This window comes from Hylaeus volcanicus, chromosome 8 (genome assembly GCF_026283585.1).
Source record: "Hylaeus volcanicus isolate JK05 chromosome 8, UHH_iyHylVolc1.0_haploid, whole genome shotgun sequence".
Lineage (NCBI taxonomy): Eukaryota > Metazoa > Arthropoda > Insecta > Hymenoptera > Colletidae > Hylaeus > Hylaeus volcanicus.
In genome coordinates, this window is record NC_071983.1 from 901,596 (window position 1) to 927,086 (window position 25,491).

The window sequence follows — 25,491 nt, forward strand, 5'->3', positions numbered from 1 at the left end:
ATTCGTTTCTCTTTTACAAACTAAATTGTATTAAACTAGAGCTGACTTTATATCAAATGCTGTAGTTGAAGATTAGTATATGAATAGATTCCCATTTTTGTTTACATGTGTAACGGTTAAAGGGAACAATCGGGGAGAACCGGTGTTTGTTATACTAATCAATCCATCCTGTCCTCGTATTTTCTCACGTTACCAATCTAACAAAATGTAAGAACTAAACAAAACGAGTGATTCCATGCCCTGGAGCCCAATGGTGCAACACCGGCTAGCTGGTCGACGCGTTCACAGCCCTCGCGCGAGCACGTAACGCGTCATCCTTCTATTCTTGGACGGGCTAATTGTTCTAATTAAGAGGATCGCGGCTCTGGAATAACTCGTCGGGTTTATATTCGTCCGTCGTCGCGGTCCGACGTTCGCGACGACGCAACAACGCCCCGCGGGGACATTTTTGCGCGTTTGCGTGTCCAAGGGGACGACCAACTGACCTCTGGCTAACGTTTCCACGCTGGTATCGTCGCCCCACCTTCAGGAACTCGCGCTTTGTATCCACCACGACCTCCTTTCGCGGGATCCACGGTGAAAAGCGTGGTGTCTACGCGTTTTAGGCCGGTACGAGCGATCTCGGCCGAAGAACTCTCGTGGAGTCCACGATCCGGTTGGCAACTGAAGAGGAACGCGGCGAGGGGAGACAAAGACGAAGACGAAGACGAAGTTGAAGCATGCTCTGCCTATTGGGATCGGTGGGAAGCGGGACGAACGGAGGGGGGAAGAGAGTAGCCAAGCAGTGGGGCTTTGCGAAAAAGTAGGACCATCGAGGCTGGGGACCGGAGCCTGCGGAAACGGGACAGAGCGCTGGAAGTTTTTCGAATAGAGTAAAAAGGGGTGGCTCGATGGCTCGCCGCGATTGGCTAACACGGAGAATGGAATTATAATGTTAATGTATAGTCAACGCGGATACGACACTCTGATAGAGGATAACGAAACATGGCGAGCATTAGGAAGAGTGAGTCTTATTTGCAAGGGTGCGAAGTCGCAAAACTCAACTGCAACACGTAACGTAGCAGTCTTGCATTGGGTCGTTCTTTATATTCGTTTAGTTCTTGCTTACTTTGCCCTTCATCATTCCCTGGCATCCCTATTAAGAGTCTGTTGGAGCTCACTGGCCCCCTTATATACTGCGAGAAACCAAGATGGAGAGAGCATTAGCCAAGTAGCCAGATCAGCGGTCCTAAAAACTAACTCGAAAGGCTAGATACTGTTCGGCAACGTGGACGTAACTTGCGTTAACCTTCTTCCATCGGACTGAATGAAGCTAAATCGCTGAAAATGGTCTCCGGTGCGATATCAGCCAAGGCGAGAAACCAACCTCGCTGGAGGGGGGTCCATGGGAAAGAAAGGGTGAAGAAGGGGACACACGCGCGATTTCGTGGTAGATTTCGTAGAGTTTCGCGGAACGCTCGCAGGGACGTCTTCATCGTGTAAGGAGGACCCGATACGGCCGACGAGCAACCGAACGAACCAACAGAAGAGGAAGAGAACGAAGACGAAGTAGACGAAGACGAAGAGGAGCGAGAAGTTTCCCGTGGAAGAGGGGGAGGGAGCCGAAGCAGAGGAGGAAGAGGAGGAAGAGGAGGAAGAGGACGACGACCACCTATACAAGGACCTACGCGGCCAGTGGGAATGGAATGCAGGTACGAGTCCAGTCTCCGACTTTACTCTTGCCTCCTCACCTCCTGACCAGTCTCCTCCACCTTCTCGTTCTCTTCTTCTTCTTCTTCTTCTTCTTCGTCTTCTTCTTCGTCCTCCTCTTCTTTACCCTTCGGTATCTCTAGGGAGCCGACCCGCTGCTCACCGAATCACCATCGTGTTCCACCTATCGGCTTCACCAGCTACTACCGCCTCGCTCTCGTGTCTCTTCGACTACTATACCGCTACTACTAATAATACTATCACCACCAGCTATTGTCGGCGTCTTCGAGACCATCTTCGGGTTCCACCAGTGCGTTACCAATTTCCTAGCTGTCAATTCGACAGTTTCGATCCATAAAAAGTTCCTGCACTGCATTACAGACCCCTTGACAATTCCCAAGACTGTTTCACAGGGGACCAAAGATGCGACTGGAGGGCTCGTAAAAATTCTTTTTCTAAATGAGACGCGTGAAAACGAGGCGACGATGATTTCGAGATCGAATTTGGCGATTAGGGTCGATCACCCAGGGCACCGGTGACGGTGGAAAGGGTCCGCGCGAGTGGAATGCGGTCGACGCGCGGCCCTGCCGTGGGAGACAACCCGACAACCAGCGGCCTACTGTTAGCATCGACGCGTTGTTACGCTCGCGACTCGTTAATTTACAGCCTACGAACACCGACGCCGACTTCTGCAGCTTCTTTTCGCGCTGGAACATTGCGTTAATAGATCGACGCCCACGCTGAGGCGTTGCGACCATCCTGGGTCAAATTTGATTCTGCCGAAAAGCGAATTAACCCTTTGCGTTGGGTTAGGATCGCTATTTTTTTCTATTTCTTATTGCACACTCCTGCAGTGCAAATGGTGCATTGCATGAATGAGAATCTGTAGCCTACTTCCTCGTGATTCTATTTACACTATCATTCCGGTAACCACTCCTCGTTCGAAATATAAATACACAATGACGTAGAGCTACGTCAGCGACAGCTACCTACAAATTTAAAGATGACGTGCATTTACATCAGCGGTAACCGGTTACGGATTTAAAATTGACGTAGGCATACGTCAGCGGCTGTGAATGAGTAATGAGATTGATCGCGTAAGTTCAACATCTCTTGAACTATATTTTCCTGCACCCACTAATATGGGTGACAGATTCTCTGTTAGACGAATGATTTCAGAAATGCTTGCAAAACACTGCTTGTTTCAACGATGGACTACAGCCACCCGTAGCATCCAAAGGGTTAAGTGTATAATACAAAAAGTATGCTATAGTCGGGATGTTGAAACAGAGTATCTTCTTCGACAAAAGAAATCGGTACCGTCGGTGATAACAAGCTACATTCGACCAATTTCGCGAGTCAACGCAAAATTTCAACGACTGTAGACACCTGTTAAATGTATCCTTGTCTGTCGTCTCAAACCGAACTGTCTCGAAGCGAAGAATCTGTGCAAATACCTTGAATAAACGCTGTTGAGTGAGAGGGCAAAGTTATTCGAAGACGTCTCTTTTTCCCGCGTCCCTTTTCCTTGCGCTTTACCCTACGGGAACGCATTCCGGCACGATCGCTGGTAGAAGGCTCGCGACGACGGTCTCGAGCCGTCAATCGGTCTCCTCGAGTGTCGTGGAAGTACGCCATGAGTATCATCGTGCGAACACCGCGTGGAATACCAAACGCGTACGTAGCCGTGGAATGCCAAGAAGCAGCGGGTCGGCTGCGGTTGGTACCATCGGTCGAGTCTCCTGTCGGATCGCAGCGTCTCATTATTATCCCGTGACTGATCGACCGCTCGTTGCGCTCCTCGAGTACACTTGTAAGACTACGGACCAACCAGATCAACGCTATCCGACCGAATACTCGGCAAACTTCCTACCACCGAGATTCCCCTGCCGCACTCGAAACACCTGAATTTATGCTGTGACCCTAAATAGTTTGGGTAGCCTTTGGACGGCGGAGATTGGACAGTGCAATTCCAACGTTATATCATGATGGTTTTGACCCGCACTGTTTTCGAAGGAAGTTCTACATTGAACAAAACGTTATCAAACGATATAGCGTCCTACAGAGAAATACTTGGCGAAGGGAAGCAGTCAATGAAGCTAACTGCATTGCTGCGATATTTTAAGAAAGTGCTAACCTCCAACAGTGGGCAGGCCCATCATTTAACGTCACTCAACGGCAAGTAGCTCTACCATGCGATAGTCATCGACACGAAGCCAACATCTATGGTATTTATTATTTTTACTTGAGCACTGATTCTTTGGGTTTAGTGATATTGTTTTCTCTTCGTGACAAAATCAAGTAAAAATAATAGTAAACCCATCGTAGGGAATCTAAATCTACTTACTAAGACCTATCGAACCCGAGAATCCCTTCCTGCCCATCAAACTTGTTAAAAGCTCGACCAAAGCGTCCGTCCATCCTTCATCGTCGATTTTCAAGAGAATTCATCGATCAGTTACCATTTCTGCCATCGTCTTCGAGGCCAACTTAAGAAGTAGCGACGTATCCGTCGATCAAGGTAGCGAGCCGAGCAGTCACCGTTTCAAGGCTACGAATACCGACGTCGCCATTATAATATGATAATTCATCGATAATCCCGATGAATAATGGAGGACGGTTGGCGTCGTGTGCGTTATGTCATTGTCAATCTCGACGCGTTACGATTCACGAGAGAGAGAGGGCTCTCCGCTTCATAATGGATTAGCTCCGATTCATGTTCAGCGCGCGGCGTTTCCTCGTTTCGTTTTCGCGCGCGACTTATCGGTGTCACCTTGAATCGCAAATCGTCCACGGCCGCTTTTCCATTCGCAGCTCCGTGGGGAAACGAAAAAACAAACCCCGACGTTTGCTTTTATTTGCGACGGATTCACCGCGCGATCCAGAATTCCGCGGTTTTGCGAGTCAATGTCGATCGAACTCGAGCCTCGGAGATCTCGTTTCTTGTCGACGTTTCTTAGCGTCTCGTTGGAAGTCGAGACACTTGCAGAGAATCCACGTGATGACTGTCCAATGGAACGGAATCGGGGGATGGAAAAACGTATTTGAGATACGAGGAGAGAACTGCTCGAGAGAGAAATCCTCGTAGAGCGGAGCCAGGCGTTCCGCGTTCGCGACTGACGGTACTCGCGAAGATCGATCATCGATGCTCGCGATCGTTAAGCACGGGTCACTGCATTCGGGTCGAAGGAACTTCCAGAAGAATCGGAGCGAGCCCAGGGGTTCTCAGACAAGGAGACTTGGTGCTCGATGTTTTTAACAATTACTTAACAATGTGCATATTTTTCTAGAAAGCTAGTTTCAGGCACAAATTCTGTCGAATCTTATCAGCCTGTTCGACGGAGAAAGCGTTTCGGGGCGAGGCTGGCGATCGATTCCAGACACGCTAGCAAAATCCGATGAAAACATGGAAAAATCGCGGAGAAGCACGTGGCGGCATATCTAGATCCGAGAATAAAACGGAAAGCGAGACCTTGGCACGGATTTGCCGAGCAGTAATAGCATCAGCAGCTACCGTTCCGTTTTTACGAGACGACCGCCGATCGTCTGGCGCTCCCCGAGCAATAATAAAGCGGTACGCTCCTCGTCCTCACTCTGATGTACTATCATCGATCGACAATATGCTCTGTTTGATACGCGATTGCAGGTAACTCGAATCCAGGATTTCAACTTGAAGCCAATTCTTATTTTTCCATCGATATTGAAAGCGTTCGAGTGCTCGGTATACAGAGCTGTCCGGAAAGGCTATCTAGCGAGTGGCAATATTAGAGGCCCACACAAATTTAAATATTTCTTTAAGATTTATTTAAACGACCTCGTACAAAAATTCTTTATGAGTGTAAAGAAACATCGATCAAAGGAATACTTGAAGATGGACGCTGTAGAGTAGAATACCTCCTTAACAACACACTAAAAATGTTTGAAATTGGAGGAGATAGAAATCTAATTATTAAAAAAAAGAATGCAACACCTAGCAAATTTGCGCAACTTATTCCCAACGCCTAATAGATTCAGAAACCTTGACTTTCAAATAGACACCTCTCCCACCGTCAAAATCTAATAAAAAAAGAAAAATATAAATTTCATGTCGATTCAGTGCATTCTGGCTAACAATACACGCGTGCACGTAGAGCCGTTCGTGGGCTCTCAGCGTGGGACCAAAGCGACTCAAAAAGTCGCACGGGCGCGCAAGCAGCGGCTCTCAGACAACGAGCGCAGCCTCAATGCGCTCGAGGAGCGAGCGAGCGAGCGAGCAAAAGCGCGGCGGACGAAGACGCAACGGCTTCCACGAAATGCTGAATGCACCTTTCAACCGTGTGCTCGCGCGTGAGCGTGCGTCGACCGTTTGAAAGAATTTGCCTCTCCGTCGTCTATCTTCGATTCATCGAACTCGCGCGCCGACCCGGGCAAAACCGGCTTCGCAAACTTTCGATTCTCTTTCCAGGCCACTCCGAGGCACTCGTCGTTTCATCGCCGCGGAAACACGTCGTCGCATATCGCGCGCGACCCGTGCGCGAATCGAGGCGTCTTCCTCGTCCTCGTTGGTCGGATATCGGGGAAAGGTCGACGCGCGGTCTCGCTAGACGAGTTTTGCTTGCCCTCGTCACAATAGACGGTTTCGTTTCGTCGTTACACCGGTGCGCGATCCGCTATAACGAGACCAGCAGCTGGAGTCGGGCCCCCTTTCCTCCAGGCGAGAGAAAAAAGGCACGGGAGCCGAAGAAAGGAGGAAAACAAAACGGAAGGGAGAAAGAAAAGACGGAAGCGCACGAGGGAGGGAGACGGGGAAACAGAGAAACGAAGAAGAGACCAGGAGGACGCCGTGAGGGATTTCGGGAGTTTCCAAGCTCGCGTTCGCGTTCCCTCTCTCTCTCTTTCTCTGTCCCGTCTAATCGCGTCGAAGAAAGGAGGACCGTGGGCACCCTCCGAGAAAAGGGGGCCCGGGATGGGCACGTGTCTCGAGCAGGACATCTGCCTCTGAAAAGGACCCACTGTTACGTCCCCATTATATCGTTTACCTTAGCAGCGAACCGCATCCCTTCCTTCTACGCTCTTCGCCTTCCTTCCCCTTCCTTCTGAACACCGTCTAAGACGAGCAGCTGCCCTTTTCCCTTGTAAACCGGACCACGCACCTGCCCTTTGAGTTAAGAGGGTGACCGTTAAGCAGCCTCGTCGTAATCGCGACGCTTCGCACGTGGGGATACCCGTCGAAAATGCGACGTGTCTTCGCGATGTTTCGTGAATTTTAAGGGGCTTTCTATTTTGACAACAAAAATCGAATTTTTCGTTTTTTTAAATTTAAGAATATGTGCACCTTTGAGAATACGCAAATTAAATTTTGTTACAAAATTCGTAGGGGTGGAGCAGCGAGTAACCTTTATAACGAGGGTTGCTCGTGGTTGACAAGATTTGCTGCTCTAGAATTTTTGTATTTTTGTATTTTTTAATTTAATTTAATAAAATATTTCTCCATGCAGAAAGAAAGCGATTACACTTATTTTGGAAATTTGTTTGCAGGTAGTCTACTTTTCAAGAAACTCGAATGAAAACATTCATCTCAAACGAGTACACCATTTTTCCACTTAATGGACTCGCTACAAACTCTACACTGTTGCTTCCGTTGGCATATTAGTGTCGATGAACAACGGGAATGTTTACATTTCGCCGTCAATCGTACCGTCTGTTTCGTCTGATGTTAGGCTGTTGCTGTCAGTCGGGCTATCACGATTGCTTCGTGTTTACCAACCGCTAAAACGTGCATACATTGTTAGCGTTAGGTGACTGTCGATGCTGGATAAGTTGAGACGGTATCGTTCGTTGAACTTTTATTCGTGGAATCATCCAGAGAAAGTACTATAGCAATCTTTAAACTCGATTTTCTTGGAAACTAAGCTTCTTCCTAGAAAATTTTATTTTTTAATACTTGTTCTTTACTTTTAACACTTGGAATCGTCTTTTCACCCCATTGTCGGTTATCCCACGATTTACAACACACCCTGTCTGTACACGTCCTGCATACTCGTATCAAGTTATCCCTCTCGTCTTCTTTTTTATCCGATCAGACATCCACACGGAAGAATAAAACATAAGTTATGCTCTTGTCGAAAAGTCAACGCGCGCATTTCGAGACGAACGAGACGGTCCCCGCACCGGAAGCAGAGTCGCGGATGATCGATGCGCGCCCGCATCTCGGCTGACTAAAACTGCACGCGGGGCGCGTGACCGTTTTAAATCCAGCACGCGTGCACGACCGTCTCGGAAAACGGCGAATCGGTCACCGCGAGCGAGGGGTCCGTTCGCCTCGGGGATGGTCAGCGCGGATCGTAGGTGACGGAATGTAACGAGCGTCGCGGCGCTTCTATTTCTGCGCGGCGGACGTCGACCCGCAGACGGCTCCCAGACTACACGCTAATAACCGCGCGAGAGGACCTCGGAGTGAAAAACGAACGAGCGCCGAGACCCAACGTCCCGATCGGTAAACATTATTAGCGATGGCGATGATAACGAATCGATACACTTCTTCAGTAACCAGAAATAACATTCAACAAATTTGAAATAAAAATATCATTAACCTTTCGAGGGACGATTTTGTTTTGCTTTAATCGGAATACGTACAAGCAATCTACGTCTACAATTTGATTCTGACATACAAATATGTTGTCTCACTTTGATATTTTATTTCTTTTTCAATCTAGAACGTATTTTGATCGTAAATTATGGAAATTTTTATACAAAAATTTTGATCGATAGCTAATCACGTCAGTCCTATTGCTATTAAACACGTGCCCAGATCTTTCCGTCGTCCAAGGCTCGCGAGAACTGGGTCGTTCAGTCTCGTCTGACTACGATCCTACGATGCACCGGTCAAATAGATGCAGAGCGATACAAAAATATACCCGGGGGCGAGCTTGGACGCGGTCAGGACAGAGTTTCGAGAAGGCATACCATATCTTGCTTCTCCTGGCACGCGTCTGCTCGACCAGAAGCGCCTTGTCGCGGCTTGCCAACGCGAAATCTAGGCGTACAGGGTGAAGCATGCTCTGTATTGTGCGACACAATATTGTACAATAAAATATGGAATAAAATTCGAGCATCGTATAACGCGTATCGTGTTTATAAACATTGACCTGAGACTTCTTCTAATAATTATGTGGCTAAGCGGTCAGTTTTCGTTCATCAATCTAGCGATCCTCTTCTACGATCAGATAGAAGATCTACGATCTCCATTCTCTACAGAACACCCTAACAAACCTCTCCCCTACCACCCCCAAAAAACTCAATAATTTCCCAAAAGAATCCTCAAGTATTTCCCGTGGAAGCATCGAGCAGGACCCCTCCCATTCAATTTCCACTGTGTGCTTTGCCTCGTGCACAAAATCCCGGTGTCGCTCGGCGTCTCACCCTCCCCGTTCACTTCAAACCGAAACGTCTCACCCGTGCAAGCTCTCGAGGTTGTCTTGCAGCCACCCAGGGAAACTGCGGCGACCGTGACGTCGGGGTCGATCGATCTGCAACAAAAAGAAAATGCAATCGTAGTGGCGTGCGTTTATGGTGCACCCGCGATCAAAGCGTTCAGGTAAAAATTGATTCGATGGAGGGGGTTAGAGAAGCAGAGAGGGGGAGGGGGAGAGAGAGGCTCGTCGGTAGCGTCGACTAAAGGGAAGCTTTAAAAGGGGCGGCACTGTCTCGCCGTCATTGGGATTCTAACCGAGCTCGTCCGCTTTTAAATGAACGACCCCTCTCGGGGCAACGAAATCGCCTGCGTGTACGCGCGCCTATGCATACGCGCGTGCATTATGCGAACGTACGAACGGACGAATACCTTCTAGGTACGAAAGGAAGCGAACTTCCTTCCTACGTTCGATGTCACGCGCGCCGCCGTTTATATAATCCATCCTGTGACGTCACGTTGTTTAATCCATTCATTACCGAGCCAGCTCTCTTTCTCCGTCATCGGTGCCGCTCACGCATGTGTCGCTATCTCTTTTCAATGCGCGTATGGCAACGGGAGAAACGGGCGCACTGAGAGAAACAGATATTCTAGAAACAAATCGAATACTGTCGCTAACGTGAGAGTATTTAATTGATGATTTTGTTAAAGGGGCACGACACTGTACGACTGTTGTGGCCTCTCCAGGCTTCGTTGCGTCGTGTTATTGCATATCTGCATCGTTTGAATATTTTCTAATGGGACAGGAAAATGACACTTATCGCGTAGCGTGCTCGAATGTATGTATGTTATCGATGGATAAACTATTGACGGAGACGCGTAGACTATAATTTTGCTTGACAATGAATAAGGTGGAAATTATTTGATTAAAATTATTTAGTTCGTTAGAATATGAACTATATTTGTATATATATTCTTTTGGTAATGCTAAACAGCGTGCAAATGCAATTTTTTATATGAATGTTTACAGTCTCTTCATTTTCGATATTAGTAGCTTTCGTGAAAATGAAACAAGATGATTCAAGAGCCTTGCGAAATTATCTGTAATCGAAAACTGTCATTTGAGATACTTAATTTCAATCGAGAAAGAGGGTGGATGTGTATATGCTGTAGCGATGAGTGGGCGGACACGCATCGCAGCGGATTCCGATAGAGGTCTCTTCGCTATCCGCGTAGCTGAAGTCACTAGATATATAAAGTACGGTCTCCGATTAAGCCAATACAAAGATACTTTCTATATTTCGCTTAGGAATGGCGTATCAACCTTGAGAGCTAGTATTTACGACAGCATTCAACGGAGCGCGCTACAATTGGTAGACACTGAACGCACAATTTAGCATATATTAAATATGAGTCAGAAAATTGCTATTCTAATAATTTTAATGTGAATTAATCATGCATGCCAATTGTACACCTTCTATATCAATTTTTATTCGTTCTTGAAAATGATTTATGTCTACATGTGTTAACATATCATACCGCTACATTCGCAACAGTAATGTTACAACCAAAGTTTCATTATAATTTTAATTAACAGGAATTACCTTATTCTTACGTGAACCCCTATTCATTAAAATTGCATTAAACAAATTTAGCATACAGAAATTTGATATTGCAGTAACACAGGAAATGATTATTACCACCCATAAGAAAATCGTCCGATAAATAGTAGACGTCGCAAACGCGCAAATGAAAAAAAACAAAACAAAACAAAACAAAAAAATAAGAAAAATCCAAGGCGAGGCGAAGAAAGGAAATTAGCATCGACGCGCGTCGGTTTCTCGAGTTTCGCAAGATTAAGCGAGTGTCCTGGAAGAGCCGGAAACGCTCGATAGGAACACGAGGCCAGCGCATGGGGATTTAAAGAGACTCGTCGCTGGAAAGGACGAGAAAGCATAAACTCTGTCGAGCGAGGAATAACGTGCCGACATTCGCCTCCGCGATAGAAAAATAAAAAATGGTGTGTCGACGGAACAACGATTGGTTCCCTGTGCCGCGATATCGTCGCGCGTTCGAACAGGACAAAACTTTTTCCGTTGCCACTGGCTCTGACGTAAACGCGCTCTCCGCCAGTCGATAAGAATTCTGACGCCTCCATTCAGCCGGGAACGAGGGAAAGAGGAAGCCTAGCGCGAAGAGGAGAGAGGGGGACCTGCGGCGCACCAGAATCGAATACCGATACCAGAAGTCACGATTACGAAATCGAAAACGCGAACAGCGACGAATCGACTGTGGAGTCTGCCTGCGGCGCGAGATAAACCGAATTCCGACTCTTTTGTCTTTTGAGATGCGTGTCCTATGGTGTTTGCGCTTACTGGACCTCGTGTGCTCGCCGCCCCCTGTGGGCAGTTAACTCGTTTCTTTCCTGCAATGACTCCTCGATGGAGTCATTTGCATTCACAGAGTTGGTATAATTACTTTGGTAGTTGGTGGATGTGTTTATAGGACACAAACGCACGATATGATCCAGGTCCTGTTTAGGATATCTCCATACAGCGTAAATAATTTATATATGAAAAAAAAAAGATAAAAATTCATATTAAACATATCTTGAACGAGACCTGGATCATATCGCATGGTTATGTCCCGTGATGACAGAAAAAACACGTTGGGTCAGTTTGACGGAATTAGAAAAGAAATCTCTGTACTTAATGCGAGAGCTCTTTGAGAGACATGATATTAAAGTCATAAAGGTCATAGATAGTTTCTTAAGAGCACGCTATCTCAAGATTTAATATATGTGATTGTGGATGATTGTGTGTCCGTATGTTTACTTATAGGTGCACGCACCCAGACTGATTATAATTATACACTGGCCGTAATTATGTAGGATCGCGAGTGGTTTTAAATACATATGTATGTGCAATTCTTATAGATTAGAGATTATTATTTATTGTAAGAACTCGGCCAAGACTGGTATACTTTCGGTGTTTTTGTATAATAAATACGGTACACATTTAATTGAAGGAATGCTTAAGTTGTCGTGTATTTGAAAAAACTCCTCGACCATATTTTTAACTCGTGTATATATATATTAGATGTTTATTATGCAAATAGTATAGGTCTGGCTTTTTAAGAACAAAATTTATGCAAGTAACATTTAAAAAAAAAACATGTTGACTCTAAAAGTTCCAATGTGCAATATTTCCTCGTGACTGTGGTGACTAAAGTTCACTTGCTACACGGTGCGAGAAAAACATTTCTTATAAAAATGGTGTAAATCCATAATCACCAATGATCTGGTGCTTCGCCATTTTATTTTCCCCCGTCGCATGTCTCTCTCGTTGCAGTATACATACTGCTAATCGCAAAATATCCGATGGACACCGCGTAGTTTTCCGTGTTATCATGCAGAATCGTAAATCAGCGCAATTTTATTGAAATAATATGTAGATGACAAATTCGAGAAATGTGAAACGACTAATTCGCCAAGTCGTTCGATCGAGCAGATACCGAGATAAGTTTTTGATCGTTCAATATGAGGCGTTGTGTCAAATAATAAACACCTGTGGAAACGTTGCTTGTTCTGTTCTAGCATGGATACCGTGTTTAAACAATGGTTTGTAACCTACAGAACAAAGTAGACGACACTTACGTTTCCTCTATTTTGTTTGGCTTTCATCCGGCGTGTAAGACACGATATGTTGTATAATAGACACGATAGATATTGTAAATGAAGTAAAATAATGTCCAATTCAAACTCCAATTTTTATTAAATCACCAACGAATTTCTACTATCCAAGTTGTCCTAATCGCGATATCACCTTATACGACCAGAGACGTGTGCTTGGAGAATCGGACGAGTTCGCGAAAGAGCACGAGTAGGGGAAAAGGATTTCATTGCGGTAGGGGTTTGCGGAATCTGAAAAGACCTGTTGCGCGTGTTGCTTTTCGTCGCTTCCTTTCACGACGATGCGTGGACACGCGAGCCAACGACGATTTCCTGCGAATGCACATATATGTACGCGAGGCGAGCTCATGCTACAGCCATTTACGCAATCGAGCCATTCGTGCTCCGCGCAGGTGGCGCTATGACGCAAACCTTTTATCAGTTGTATTCGCGTTCTGGCCGATATCCGAGCGACCGGTGTTAACGGTGAAAATAATACGCCTACGTTGCTAACGCCACGAACAATGTTTTTTCGTTCAATTCATCAAAAAACAGATGGGTTTTAATCAATTATTAAATAATTGAATGCAACGAGGAAAAACATACATGTTAGAGCGACAAATTGAATATAATCGAAATAATACTACCAAAAGGTGAGTAGAGAATGTAAAATACCGCCCTAAGTAACAAAAATTTCAAACAACACTTCTACCTACTGCAGTCACGAAACTTAAAAACTCAAATAACAAAAGTTTCCTCAGAACCTGATCATCGATGTCAACTCCCATAATTATTTTTCGATTTTTTGCAAACGAAATCGCACCGTGAATGGATTCGACGGTGACCAACTACTTTATCGTTAGGCGAACACCATCGTGGAACTTTGCGTGCCAATTTTGGGCTAGAGTTCTATCTTGGAAGCAACGTGGCCAGTAGTCTCGGTTGTCTGGGGCGCACCAGGAGAGGGGAAGTGACGTCAGGAGCGGAAACAGAGTACGCATGTGCGAACGCGAAGGATTCGACGAGGCGAGTGCGTGACCTAGTTACAATACAACCAAAAAAGAAGCTCGCAGATGATCCGGCCGGGTCGGTGGATTTGTTCGTTCGGTCCTATGGCGTATTTTTTTATTTAAAAATGGCCCTCGATAGGCTCCAAACTATGTATTAATAAGATTGCATCTACAAACTGTCTATATATCAGAATTAAAACGAAAAAATGTACGAACAACATCTTAGTTATTTTTAGAGCTAAATATGTACTACGTAGATAAAAGAGGCGCCACGTTTGAAATTTGGCAAGAGTTACAGCTCTGATTGTTAGCGAGACACGCTTCGTTGTTCCAATTTCCTCGGTCAGTACTTCGATCGAGGAGTAGGCTCGATAGGATCGTTCGATGGTCCCACAGCAATTACCCGCGATTAATCGCGCGCGGATAATTACAGGATATTGTAAAATCAATAATGAATGTATCGCGTCGAACGGGATTTTCACACGTTCGAACTAACGGGGCCTGCTATCCTTTGTTGGCGATAACTGAGAGAACTGAGTATCTAGTTAACGTTTCAGCGAGCACTCGTAAAGTATTTACCCACGAATGTTACGCTATCGGGGAAACCGGAGTTCGTTAACCCCTTCTTAAATCGTGCGCGCGACTACCGGTTGCGCGAAAGGAACGATACTGACATCCCTAAATCGAAATCGATGGGAAACGAAAAGTCTCGTACGCTCACTGCTACTTTCCTTTGAAGGAACATTCATAGTTGCATATAGGGGATCTATTGTAGCCCCTTTCGTGTTTTTCAACACGTAGGAAAAAAAAACGCGAAAACGCGAAACACGAATCAAACAAGGGTAGACAGATAAGTTGTCAAGGTTCGCGTTTACCCTCGAACCTTGAACGGTGGCCATTGTTGCGTTGAACGTGTGGGAAAAAGTATTTACTACGGGGAGAACGAAGAGTCTGCGGTTCATTCATGGCGAGTCTCTGAATGGCGAGAGAAAGAGGGAACGATCTATGCACAGGACGTGGTACGCAGAGATACGCACACGGCCAAAGATACACGAGCGCGAGAACGCGCGCGCACGCTGCAACGGCATAAATAAATACCGATATTTTCATCGGCCGAAAGACAAATTATTTTCAACGCTTACGTCACGAGCTTTTCGATAATAAACTCCGAATGATTTAATGGTATAAACAACTTTCGCGGTTCTATTTGCGATGAGGCGCTGCGGTGGTATATAGGATCTAATCTTGCAGGGGTCTTTGAGGGGTCATTTTCTTTCCATGAATGTTTCGTGTTCATTATGGTAAGGTACACGTCGGTGCATCGAACGCGCGATTGGGAAGAGCCTGTACGCGTACACGCATTATATAACCCATATGCAAAGTACCCACACATTCGATACTACCGCTTAGATAAAGGATGTCTGTAAAAAGCGTACAGTGATGGCGCATTGTGAAGTGACCCGCCGGCTATAAAAAGCGCCGCTAAAGCGCTCGTAAAACGCGGCAAAAACTCGCCAACTAAAGCACGAACCGGAGAAGACGAAGACGTACCTACGTCCGGTCGGCTACCGCCGTCTGTCTCTCAGCTTTGCTTCCTACGTGCTCGGCCCTTCTCGACCCTTTGGCGTTTCGTTCAACCATTTTCAAAATCGTCCATTTCTTGAGTCTGGACACATGGACCATTGAACAAAGAAATCTTTCATCGAAAACAACACCGGGAGAATCGATGTTGCGATAATTAGCCATCTTTATGTTGCTCAAGTCATCGAGGAGGGGTACTTGTGTCAAATATCTTATCACTAATGCTTCAAACACCATCAGAGGGCAAATTCTTACATTTGACAGAGGCGACAGACTGTCGAATATCGTTTTCGTTTTCAGTGCTTCTAAACTGAGAACCCCTGCGCCTCCAAGGAGTTCCCACGATGCCTCGCATCACACACTATAGCTATGTCGCGTTTAGATACGTCCCCGACGCTTGGTGCTGCTGGTCCAAGCAATAGGACTTGGTTCATTGGCTGATCCGAGAGTCGATTACGAGAGAACAAACACGCTACTCGCGTACAGGGCTATCGAGCACACTACGTGCGTCCACGCCGAGCCATCATGCGGCTAATCGCGGTATCGACGATTCCTCCATCTTATTCGTGGATCTTTGATCGATCGTTCTCTTCTCGCTGATCCAAATAATTTTCTTTCTCGCGACCAGAGGACGATAATACGACACGCGCGGCGACGTGGAACGTTTTCCACATATTCGTGTTTTTACGATAGGCTTCGCTTTGGAAGAGAAACACTCACGAATGGAAAGAACGTGTCGTAACTGTATTCTTTCCTGCTTATCGCGCATTCCACGCCACTGTTGATTCGTATGGAACTAGATCTAGCAGAGTCCAAACTTGACTGGGTAAAAGATTCGGTCCTCCGGCGTAATTAAGGCATTCTTTTCGAGCGACGACACGCGGACGTTTACCTGCAGGAACCGCGTTCACGGCCTCTCGTGCCGCCTGGATCAGGAGTTCTCAACATCGCGGAACTCGATCAACGAAACTTTTATTTAATAAACGAAAGAATAGTGGATACCATAGAATCACCAGGAGCTAGATATATTGCAAAATTTCAAGAAATATTGAGAAGAAAAAATTATTCTTGGCAATATTTATGAAATATAAATAGCTGGCTGCATGAACCACTGTAAATGAATTAAATAAATAAGACCAACCCCTTTATCTTAGACATATTTCTCTTCCGATCTCCAAGATCCTCATCTATCCATGAACCCATTTGCATTCTCCAAAAACTGTCTTTATCCTTCGATTAATTTGAACAAATATATTATTTCTAATATTGTGAAACCCTCAAGCCCTAAGTAATTTGTCTGCTTCACAACTAATTGGCCAAGTCCAAGTAGCCTCTGTTGAGAATTCCTGATTCGCGCCGCGGTGCGAGCGCCGCGACGTTCTTAAAGGTAGCAACGATCCTTTGGAAATTTTCCATCGCCACGACGCCATCCGTGACGGTTAGGTCTAGGTTAGGGTATATCTAGCAACGTTTCGTGAAAACACGTGACACGTATTTCCGCGTGCCTCGAAGCCGCTCGAACGCGATCTCGTTAGCCAAGCCACGGGTATCTCTTGGATAACGAGCAGCGGGGAAAAATGATAAAAGAAAAAAAGGAGGTGGAAACAGTGAGTCACTTGGGCGGAACATTCGCTATACATATGAATGGAAGAAGACGGAAGAGGAGCTAGAAAGAAAGGAAGAGGGATGTACGACGGAGACGAGGAAGGGGAGAAATATTCCCGCGTGTGCGCGCGCGAGAGCTCGACTGAGCAGCCAAAGTTGAACGAACCCACGCGCGGACCGAACCTTGCTAATTTTTTAAAGACCCACACCGCCGATCGCCGCTGCTGCCATAGAGAGGATCGACGGCCAACCAACGACCTACTAATTCGTCGTTTCAGGCCTCATTCTCTCGTCGTGCTTCCAAGGAGCGAACGATGCCGTTCTTTTTTTTTTCTCATAACGCTTTCCCACACTCACAGGAATGTCAGGAGGCAATTGCATCCTCCTCCCCCTAAATGAATTTAGAGTATTAGATCCTCCTTCTTTGTGTAAATAAACAAATTCGAGGATTTGTTTCTCCTTTTTCTTGAAAATAAATAAATAAACCTGAAAATGATTTCCTTCTTTTTCTGTTCCTACTGGACAGTTTTCTGTTACGGCTGGCAAAGATCACGGGTGAAATTAAAGTTCGCCCAGTCGGCGCACGATGGGAGAGATGAACTCGACGAAGATAGTAGACGCCGGGCGCGACGATACCTGTGCTTTGTGTGATGACAAAATATTTGTACAGCGAACGATACCGGTGTTTAAGCAGCAATTAATGATCGTCTTTCGAGCACCACGCTAGACTACCAACGTTCAACCAACTTTACCAATCTTCCGACGTGGATCCCCCCGATAAACGTTCGCCAGATTTCGGTCTTCTCGTGAACGAGGCAGCCTGTGTAATTCTGACACGTGTAAAAGTTTCAAGGACGAGGCGTGTCTCGGGGAGGCGACGCGTTACGCAAGCGGGAAACGGAAGTGCTGCGGGAGACGTCGCGCGTTTCTCTAATTAGGTGGCGGAAAGATTGAGCAGCTGCGCGAGGAGAATGACGGCGGTGTAAGTGAAAGAGAGAAAGAGAGGGGAGGAAGACGATGAGATCCCACTCGAAGTGGAGGGTGCAGTTTCGCAGGGTCACGTAGTCGCGACGCACGTGCGTAGGAGCCCGCAAGAATTCGCGCACGCGTTAACCGCATGACGTCAACGCGCGTCTCGGAACAGCTGACCGCATTCCGCGATAATTGTTTTGCATAACCGCGCGGTGGCAAGGCGTCGGCGTCGGTTCCCGCGACGGAGGACAGCGAGACGGTTTTCGTGAGCTCGGGGGACGGCTTAGCCCGCGACGTGTAACGGAGAAAGGCGGAGGGCCCAGCCACCGTCGCCCATCGAACGGAACACCGTGCACGAGAGAGAACGAGAGAGTTAAGAGACCGAGTGTCGAGAATGGAGAGGAGAAAATTCGAAAGGAGCCCCGACAGGCTGGTGGGGGTCCTCTGGTTCGACGACGGCCCTGTCCGGTCGTCAATAGTTTCGCGGCCGACGTGTTGGCTTTTAAAGTTTAAAGAGCCAACCGCGCGACAGCGATGATGCCGGGAGCAGCAGCGTCTAGGCATGCCAGCGGCTCTCAATCCAACGTGCTTTTCGTTGTTCCGATTTAGTAAGAACCGCTGGGAAAAGGGGAATTTCATTCGAGGACTTTAAGTCGGCATATCCTAGTGGTTGCATCGACTTTGCTTCGTGTTTACCTGTCGTTCTCTTCACTTGTCTACGCATGGAATAACAGAAGCTCTTATGCAATTATCGAGCTTCTACTGTATATCGATTTTTCATCTCAAGACTAACATTATTTAATTTCAACATTTTTCATTTTAGTTTGTGATAATTTGACTAAGGGCAATTTATAAAAGAAACTATTCACCGAGAGCAGTCGGACCCTAATTGCAAATGAAATCCTGTAAGACGAACGCTTGTTGTCCCAACCTCTCGTTGAAGCGATTGATAATAGACTCATATTACTTCCAAGCATACTTAATGTTTAACGATCATCCTCTAGTCTAGACGTGCAATAATTGAAGCTTTCGCGCAATAAACGAGGTTATACTATTTGATTTTACATCCTAAGGAAAATTTTATCTGAATGTTTAACGTACATATCAATTCCTAAATACTGCTTTTGCAGTATGTGCCAATTTTGACATCACAAGTTCTAGCACTTCATCTACTGAAAGCTTTCTGATCGTCTACCCTCGATGCAAAATTTAAAAAAAAAACATACTGTGTGAGTCGTCCACTATGATTGAGTTAAAGAGTCGTAGATCCTGCGAAATTCTGTTTGCCAAGGTTCAACTTGGCGAATAACAGGCGACAGAGTCCAGGACCGCGATTCCCACGAACGAAAGGGGTGGACGCACCGAAGAAACGGGAGAACTCCCGAGTCGCCGATGAAATATCTCGCTCAGGAAGGTGGTCGAGGAATGCCACGGGACGAGGAGCCACGGGGATATTTGCGCCATATAAGGTCCTGTTTAGCAGCGGCTCGCCACAAGTCCCATACAAACTGCACCGTGCACAGCGCGGAGCTGCTCTTTCAAGAAATCTTAATCGTCTGTACAGGGTGGCTATGAACCCTTCTGGGCATAGGATCGGATCTCACAGACCACGTACATTAATTTCTATCGTTAAATTTGGATTAACGATGGCCTAGCGACTCGTTCTTCGAGGAAAAGTATTCTGATGAGAAATAGAATGAACAAGATAAAATTAATTGCATACGAATGTACACCTAAAGTTCACAATTTGTCCAAAGACAATTCATGAATTGCAAGGAAAACCCTATAGAACTAAACACACATCGTATCCTAACACTTCATGTACCTATAGCTTTTTAATTCCAGAACCTACCAACCATGTGGTTGTTTACCAAAGGTAATGCCAGCCTAGATTAATGCATACTAATGGAGAGGAACTTGGAAGACCAAACCGATCCGCCGTAATTAGCGCAAATGCAATGACAGAATTAAATGCGCTCGGTCTGGGAGATCCAATCCGCCAGCAAAAGGGTTGACACGCGTAATACAATTTCCAATAATAGGTAGAGTGTCACAGGCGGCACTCCGTCGCGTTCGTGATCCGCTGGTAGACGGCCCTGGGAGTTTTGCAATCCGAGTGGTACGCCCCGGGACTCGGTGTGTCGCACATAGCTGTCGCGTGACGTTGGCAGAGAAACAACGCTACCGACACACACGCAAACTATCCCGCCCGCGCGCTACAGAGCTGACGCGATCACGATACGAACAAGAGACGGATTGGTCATCCGTTGCCGTACCGAACGGAACGATGAGATCCGTGGAGTACCCGCGTCCTATCGTGGACCCGGCTGACTATGCTTACTCGAGGGGGACAGGAACTTTAAATTCAGCACTACTTGTCTAGCATATGTTCTAGAATTTTTAATATTTTTATCATTTTTTTTTTTATCCAGGGTACATTGATTTATTAATGAGATGAAGCTCAAAGAGGGATCAAGATGCTCATACAGCAAAAGGAGCCATTCCACATCTACATGAATTGCTATAAAGTGTCCCTAATGCCTACATACGAAATAATGTTAATAAATGTCATCTTCCGATTCCTTGCATCAGTTAAATTTTCTTTATTCCGTGTATGCGTCCAGACTTTGAGACTCCCCTATTCTTCGCACCATTAACTCCTGCAACCTACTATCCATTCCACTCCCATACCCTATTCTATCTCATACCAACCAGAACCTACTCCTTTCTTTTTCTCTTTCGCAAAAATCTACGTATACAAGGCGTTTAAAACACAATTCCGACAGATCGTCGCCACGACTAAAGTTTCACGTCCGCGCCTGAAACGCTATCGCGCTGGACTCTGTACCGAAACTGCTCGTTACTTCACAACCGGGCGGAAAAAGCGAGAAGGAAACTAGAAAAATAAAATAAAAAAAAGTGAACATAACTCACGGAGCGGTGCGGCGTATCGCTCGCCAATATTCTTATTCACGAAAGCCCGGAGTAAACTCGTTGCTCGTCGACCGGCGCGCGCGCAGAAAGATAAGAAAAAAATGTACGGTTGCGCGATAACGGAAAGGGAATGGAATGAATGAAGGCGACGAGAGATACGCGTTTGTACATTTCAATAATACTGAAATTAACGCCACGCATACGATGCCGATACAGAGACGCCCGTCTCGCGACGATAAAACCGCGTCTCAGCGGTCTCTCGCCGGTTTCCACAGGGCGGTAAACTCGTCTATTCTACTGCTCGCGACAGGGAGCTGGTTTCGGCTTCTTGGCTAGAATGTAGAGAGTACGTTAGCACTGGAGGAGGAGACGTGCATCGGCCACGATAGAGCACGCAGCCGCGAACAAAGCTCGTTTCGCGGCACCATCGGTGCGCGCGCACTCGGAATAGCGTATGTACAGTAAGCGCAGCAGACCGTCTCGTCTCGTCTCGTCTCGTCTCGTCACCTCGTGGCTCAGACCTTAATGACGTCATTATCTCTAATTAGAATTCCCATAGTGGCAGCGACCGTCTCTACCGACACCCCGTTATACCTGCCAGGTACTGTTCTCCCACCCCAGACTCTACGTGCCCGTGCAGAAAGGACGACGAATCGACGAAAAACGCGCAAGACCATTCTATCGCGATATTTATTTTCCTGGAACGATAATTCCGACAACTTTCGACTCGCTGGAAATCTTCTATCGGATACGACTGATTATTACTCGATACTGTCGCGATGTTATTGTTAGAGTATGGCAACGTGCATACTGTTTCAGGAAGGTCGAGAACGCTTTGGACAGAGTTCAAGGACCTCCAAAACTAGAGCTTGTTTACTTGTTACAGCGTTTAGGATATGCAGGATTATTTCACTTTTTCGTACAAAGAACGAGATTCATTTATAATTGGATTATCGAGCAAGTAAAGACGTGGAATATGAATGAGGATATTTAGGAGACACGGAAAACTTTCATTTCTGTAAATGCGTATCAGTTTCCTTGGCGAAGAGTCGAGGACTGCGCGTCGCTAAACGGTAGAGAAAACGCTCGTCGGTGTGGATGTTCCCTAGGTATATCTACATCCTCCGTTTCCGGCGCACATTTCCGCGCACGTTGAATAACAGTCGCATAACAGGGCGTCGCGGTGACACAACTCCGACTCGGCTAAGTTTGTCTCTCTCGGTCGACAATGCGGGAGAAGAGACAGAGACGAACGCGAAAAACGGAGAGATAAAACTGAAAGAGTATGCACGCGTGTATGATTCCACCGACGACGCCACCGTCGAGCGGTAGAAACCTCTACCGTCGGGGGATCGCCGCCGACACTCACCCTCGCCGCGACGCCTCTCTTCGCTCTTGCACGCGGTATTATGCATCGCGCTTTCTTTATTCGTCCTGAAATCGTGACGTCAAGCCAGATACCTGTTGCATGCGACGTGGTTTAGAGCGAGACGCGTTTGGTGCCTTCCACGACCAATTGGATGCAACCGATAAGGGATCGAGCGGAGATACGAGGAGTGAAGGTGAGGTTTAAAGGGAGTGTTGCACTAATGATACGAATGGGCAAATCAATATAGAAACAATAGCAATATCACCCCACCCTCACCCCAAATGATATAAGAAAAATATTAATAGAAAATATTCGTAATCATACTTTTCTATATTACTGATACGAAATACACAAGCCAATTATCGTACCAGACTTTAAATAGGAACGAAACTACAGGGAATCCAAGTTGACTTGGTGCAGTTAGAGAAGGTGAACTTTAAACACGTTTTTCCTACAACTACTTTTTCAGACTGATCGACATGATTTCTCGTAAACTAACGAGCCAATTAACTTCGAAACATGCATCTCCTATATTTCCATGTCCTACGACAGATCACACTAAGAAAAGTAACACGCGGGTAAGGATTCTCCTTCTTCCTCTTTTCCTCGAAAAAGGGAAGACTCACCGGAAACGCCAACGATTTTTCGACCGAGGAAACACCGACAGGGTATGTAGACGATATCCTATGATCTACAGAAATCGGTATCAACGAAAATAGACAAAGCTGATTATTCGTTTGGAAGTGTGCCAATGATGCGTCGTGGCGCCACGGAAAAACTTGTACACTACGTACCTTCGATTTCGATGTCGCGAATGGTCATAAAGCCTTGGTCCTAATCATGGACGTAAGAATCTGTGGACGGACGAATAAATCTAATGTTTGCTGATCTTTTTGTCTCTCGTTTCCTCGTTCAAAGGTGGGTTTTGCCTAATCGTTGGTCTGAACCTTTCCGCGACGCGCGGACGTATAAACGCTCGTCTGATCATAAACGTGCCTTTCTACTGCGCGCCCGACGAATATCCAGCGAACTATTCCCAGCTTTCCCTCGATAAACCGATCTCGTCCGTGGCTTCGCGCGGATGGAAAAAAACCACGCGTGTTCTAGCCTCTGTACAGAGAGCGAGCGCGTGAAACGCACACATTTCCGTCTACGCGTGTGACTCTCTCGCGATCTCGCAATTCGGAAAAGAAATTATCGCTTCTAAAATTGATAAAAGGCAAATAGACATACGGGCAACGATAAACAGAGACAGTGTTCCCGATGACTTTCTCGACCAGTGACGCTCGATTGCTTTATTCGTTCAATAGGAGATAACAGATTGGCGATTCTTGTTGGATAATAAATGAAATGAAGTAGAATTTGACATGTTTTATTCCAAGTGAAGGGGAATTAAATAGCGTGGAATAAAATTGAATATTTTTCTACGATAAGCTTTACAGAATACTGAAGCGAATAGATAAAGTGCTTTTGCCGGGTCAAGAAAGTCATCTTTGTTACGTTTTCTGTGAGTGGATAGGGTCTGGAACTTTTTGGAAGGCGTCCAACGTAAAACTTTGCGCATGAAATGTACAGTATACTACGATAAATAGTATTTACTGTTGTAGGTTCCTATTGCGGTGAAATATTTTATCACATGGAATGTAATTACTGTACATACTCTATTTCAAGTGAAATGGAATAAAATAATTCACCGTGGACAACTAAGAATTTCATTATTCTATTATTATTGTATAAATCGTTTTTGTTCCTGTTACATATTAACTCTCTATAGCTCGCACTATTTGCCTCCTGTAAGAGATTCTACCATGGGACGTAATTAATAAACGCTGATAATAAAATACAAATCATTGATCAATTCTAATGAACATAGATTCCCATTAGTATTCACCCTGAATTCAACTACCCCGTATCAATCCTCTGCTTCTCCATCTTCAAATACACATAATAATAACATGTATTTACCTTCTCGATAAACAAACAGTCACGACACCTTCAAAGATCCCAAGAGTATCCACTAACGAGTGCCGCGATCAGAAGTCGAGAAACGCGTTTGAGAGTCACTGTCCTAGATCGCCGGTCGCCGCTGGTACATAAATAGAACGGTTGGACGTTAACGCGCACTTTTGCGCCTTTATGTAACTTGCCCAAATTTATGGTCGTTATCTATTTAATAATACGCGCGGATCTACTTGCGCCATTCGCGAGATCAAACGGGGTACGGTGGTGCGCGTGCGCAGCCTCGGGGGCACGTGCGTTACACACACACGGCCGTCCAGCGTAAAATTTCGCGCGCAGTCCGTTCGCATCCTCGATTTCATCGCTTGTTCTTCACGGACGCCTGAATGTCGAGCTCGTTGATTCTCCTCGGTCGAGGATCACCGACCGAAAACTATGACACGATCGGCGATCGCTCGTCCGAGAAAAAGTTCGCGCGCGGAAGCTGCCCTCCCCGCTCGTCTTGGCCCCCGCCGTCGCCACCTCCTCTTTGTTGCCGCCTCCAGTTCGTTCACCGACGCGCGAAATAGGGATGAACACCGAGCACACACTTCCGATCGACTCGCTCCAAAGCGGACGCGTTATAGAACCGTTTCGCCTTTTCCTCGGTGAGTCTGCGAATTCCCAGATACGCTGCCGAGATTAACGCTTTAATCATCGATGATGCGCGTATGCGTCACTCAAACTTCATTAACGTTAATCGACGCAAGGATCGAACGTCAAAGCGACTACGGATTATCCGACAGACGACCATTATGGTCCAGCAAACCGTGGCTTCCATTCGCGAAAAAAGAACATGGTCGTTGGGGAGGTTTTAGACGCAATTCGGGAACGAATATGTTTCTAATCGATGCGGATCACGACAATAGATGACATTCGCTCGATTTCTGATCGCACAACTAACCAAGTGTCTATTTAACACCGAAACTCCATTGAAAAGTATTTCCTTGAAAATTGACTCAAAGAAAATGCTCCAACTCGAGTTTCCAAGACATTTTCTCTACTACTAGAAGATACGATTTCCTTTGGATCGAATCTACGATCAGAGGAACCCAGTGATCACAGATGCTGGGGATTTCGACGAAAGAAAACGTTCAACGTTGATCGGAGAATCGCAAAGAGACACCGCGAAACAGTGCACTATTTCGCAACGTACTGTTTACGCAGCGACGACTTTATTAATACTAAGTCTGCTCGTCGTCGTAACGGCGGTGTACAGAGCGAGTTTTGCACTTACGGTGCTAATTTTCTTTCCTCGAGTTTTCGCGCAACG

At 46.1% G+C, this 25,491-nt stretch overlaps 1 protein-coding gene across 6 annotated transcripts in view; it reads right to left on the bottom strand.

Moving 5' to 3' along the window:
• The window catches only part of LOC128881619 (zinc transporter ZIP11), a 68,641-nt gene that overhangs the window by 8,051 nt on the left and 35,099 nt on the right, over positions 1-25,491 (bottom strand). For 3 of the 6 annotated variants that reach the window (XR_008458124.1, XR_008458123.1, XM_054132863.1), the window contains exon 6: positions 9,124-9,197. Coding sequence is in view for 4 of the 6 variants with exons in the window: in XM_054132863.1 (XP_053988838.1) it covers positions 9,124-9,197 (74 nt within the window). In the remaining 2 variants the exon portion in view is untranslated. Of the gene's footprint in view, positions 1-8,261; positions 9,198-25,491 lie in introns of those variants that run through there. The other 3 variants (XM_054132866.1, XM_054132862.1, XM_054132864.1) reach the window with 1 other exon arrangement.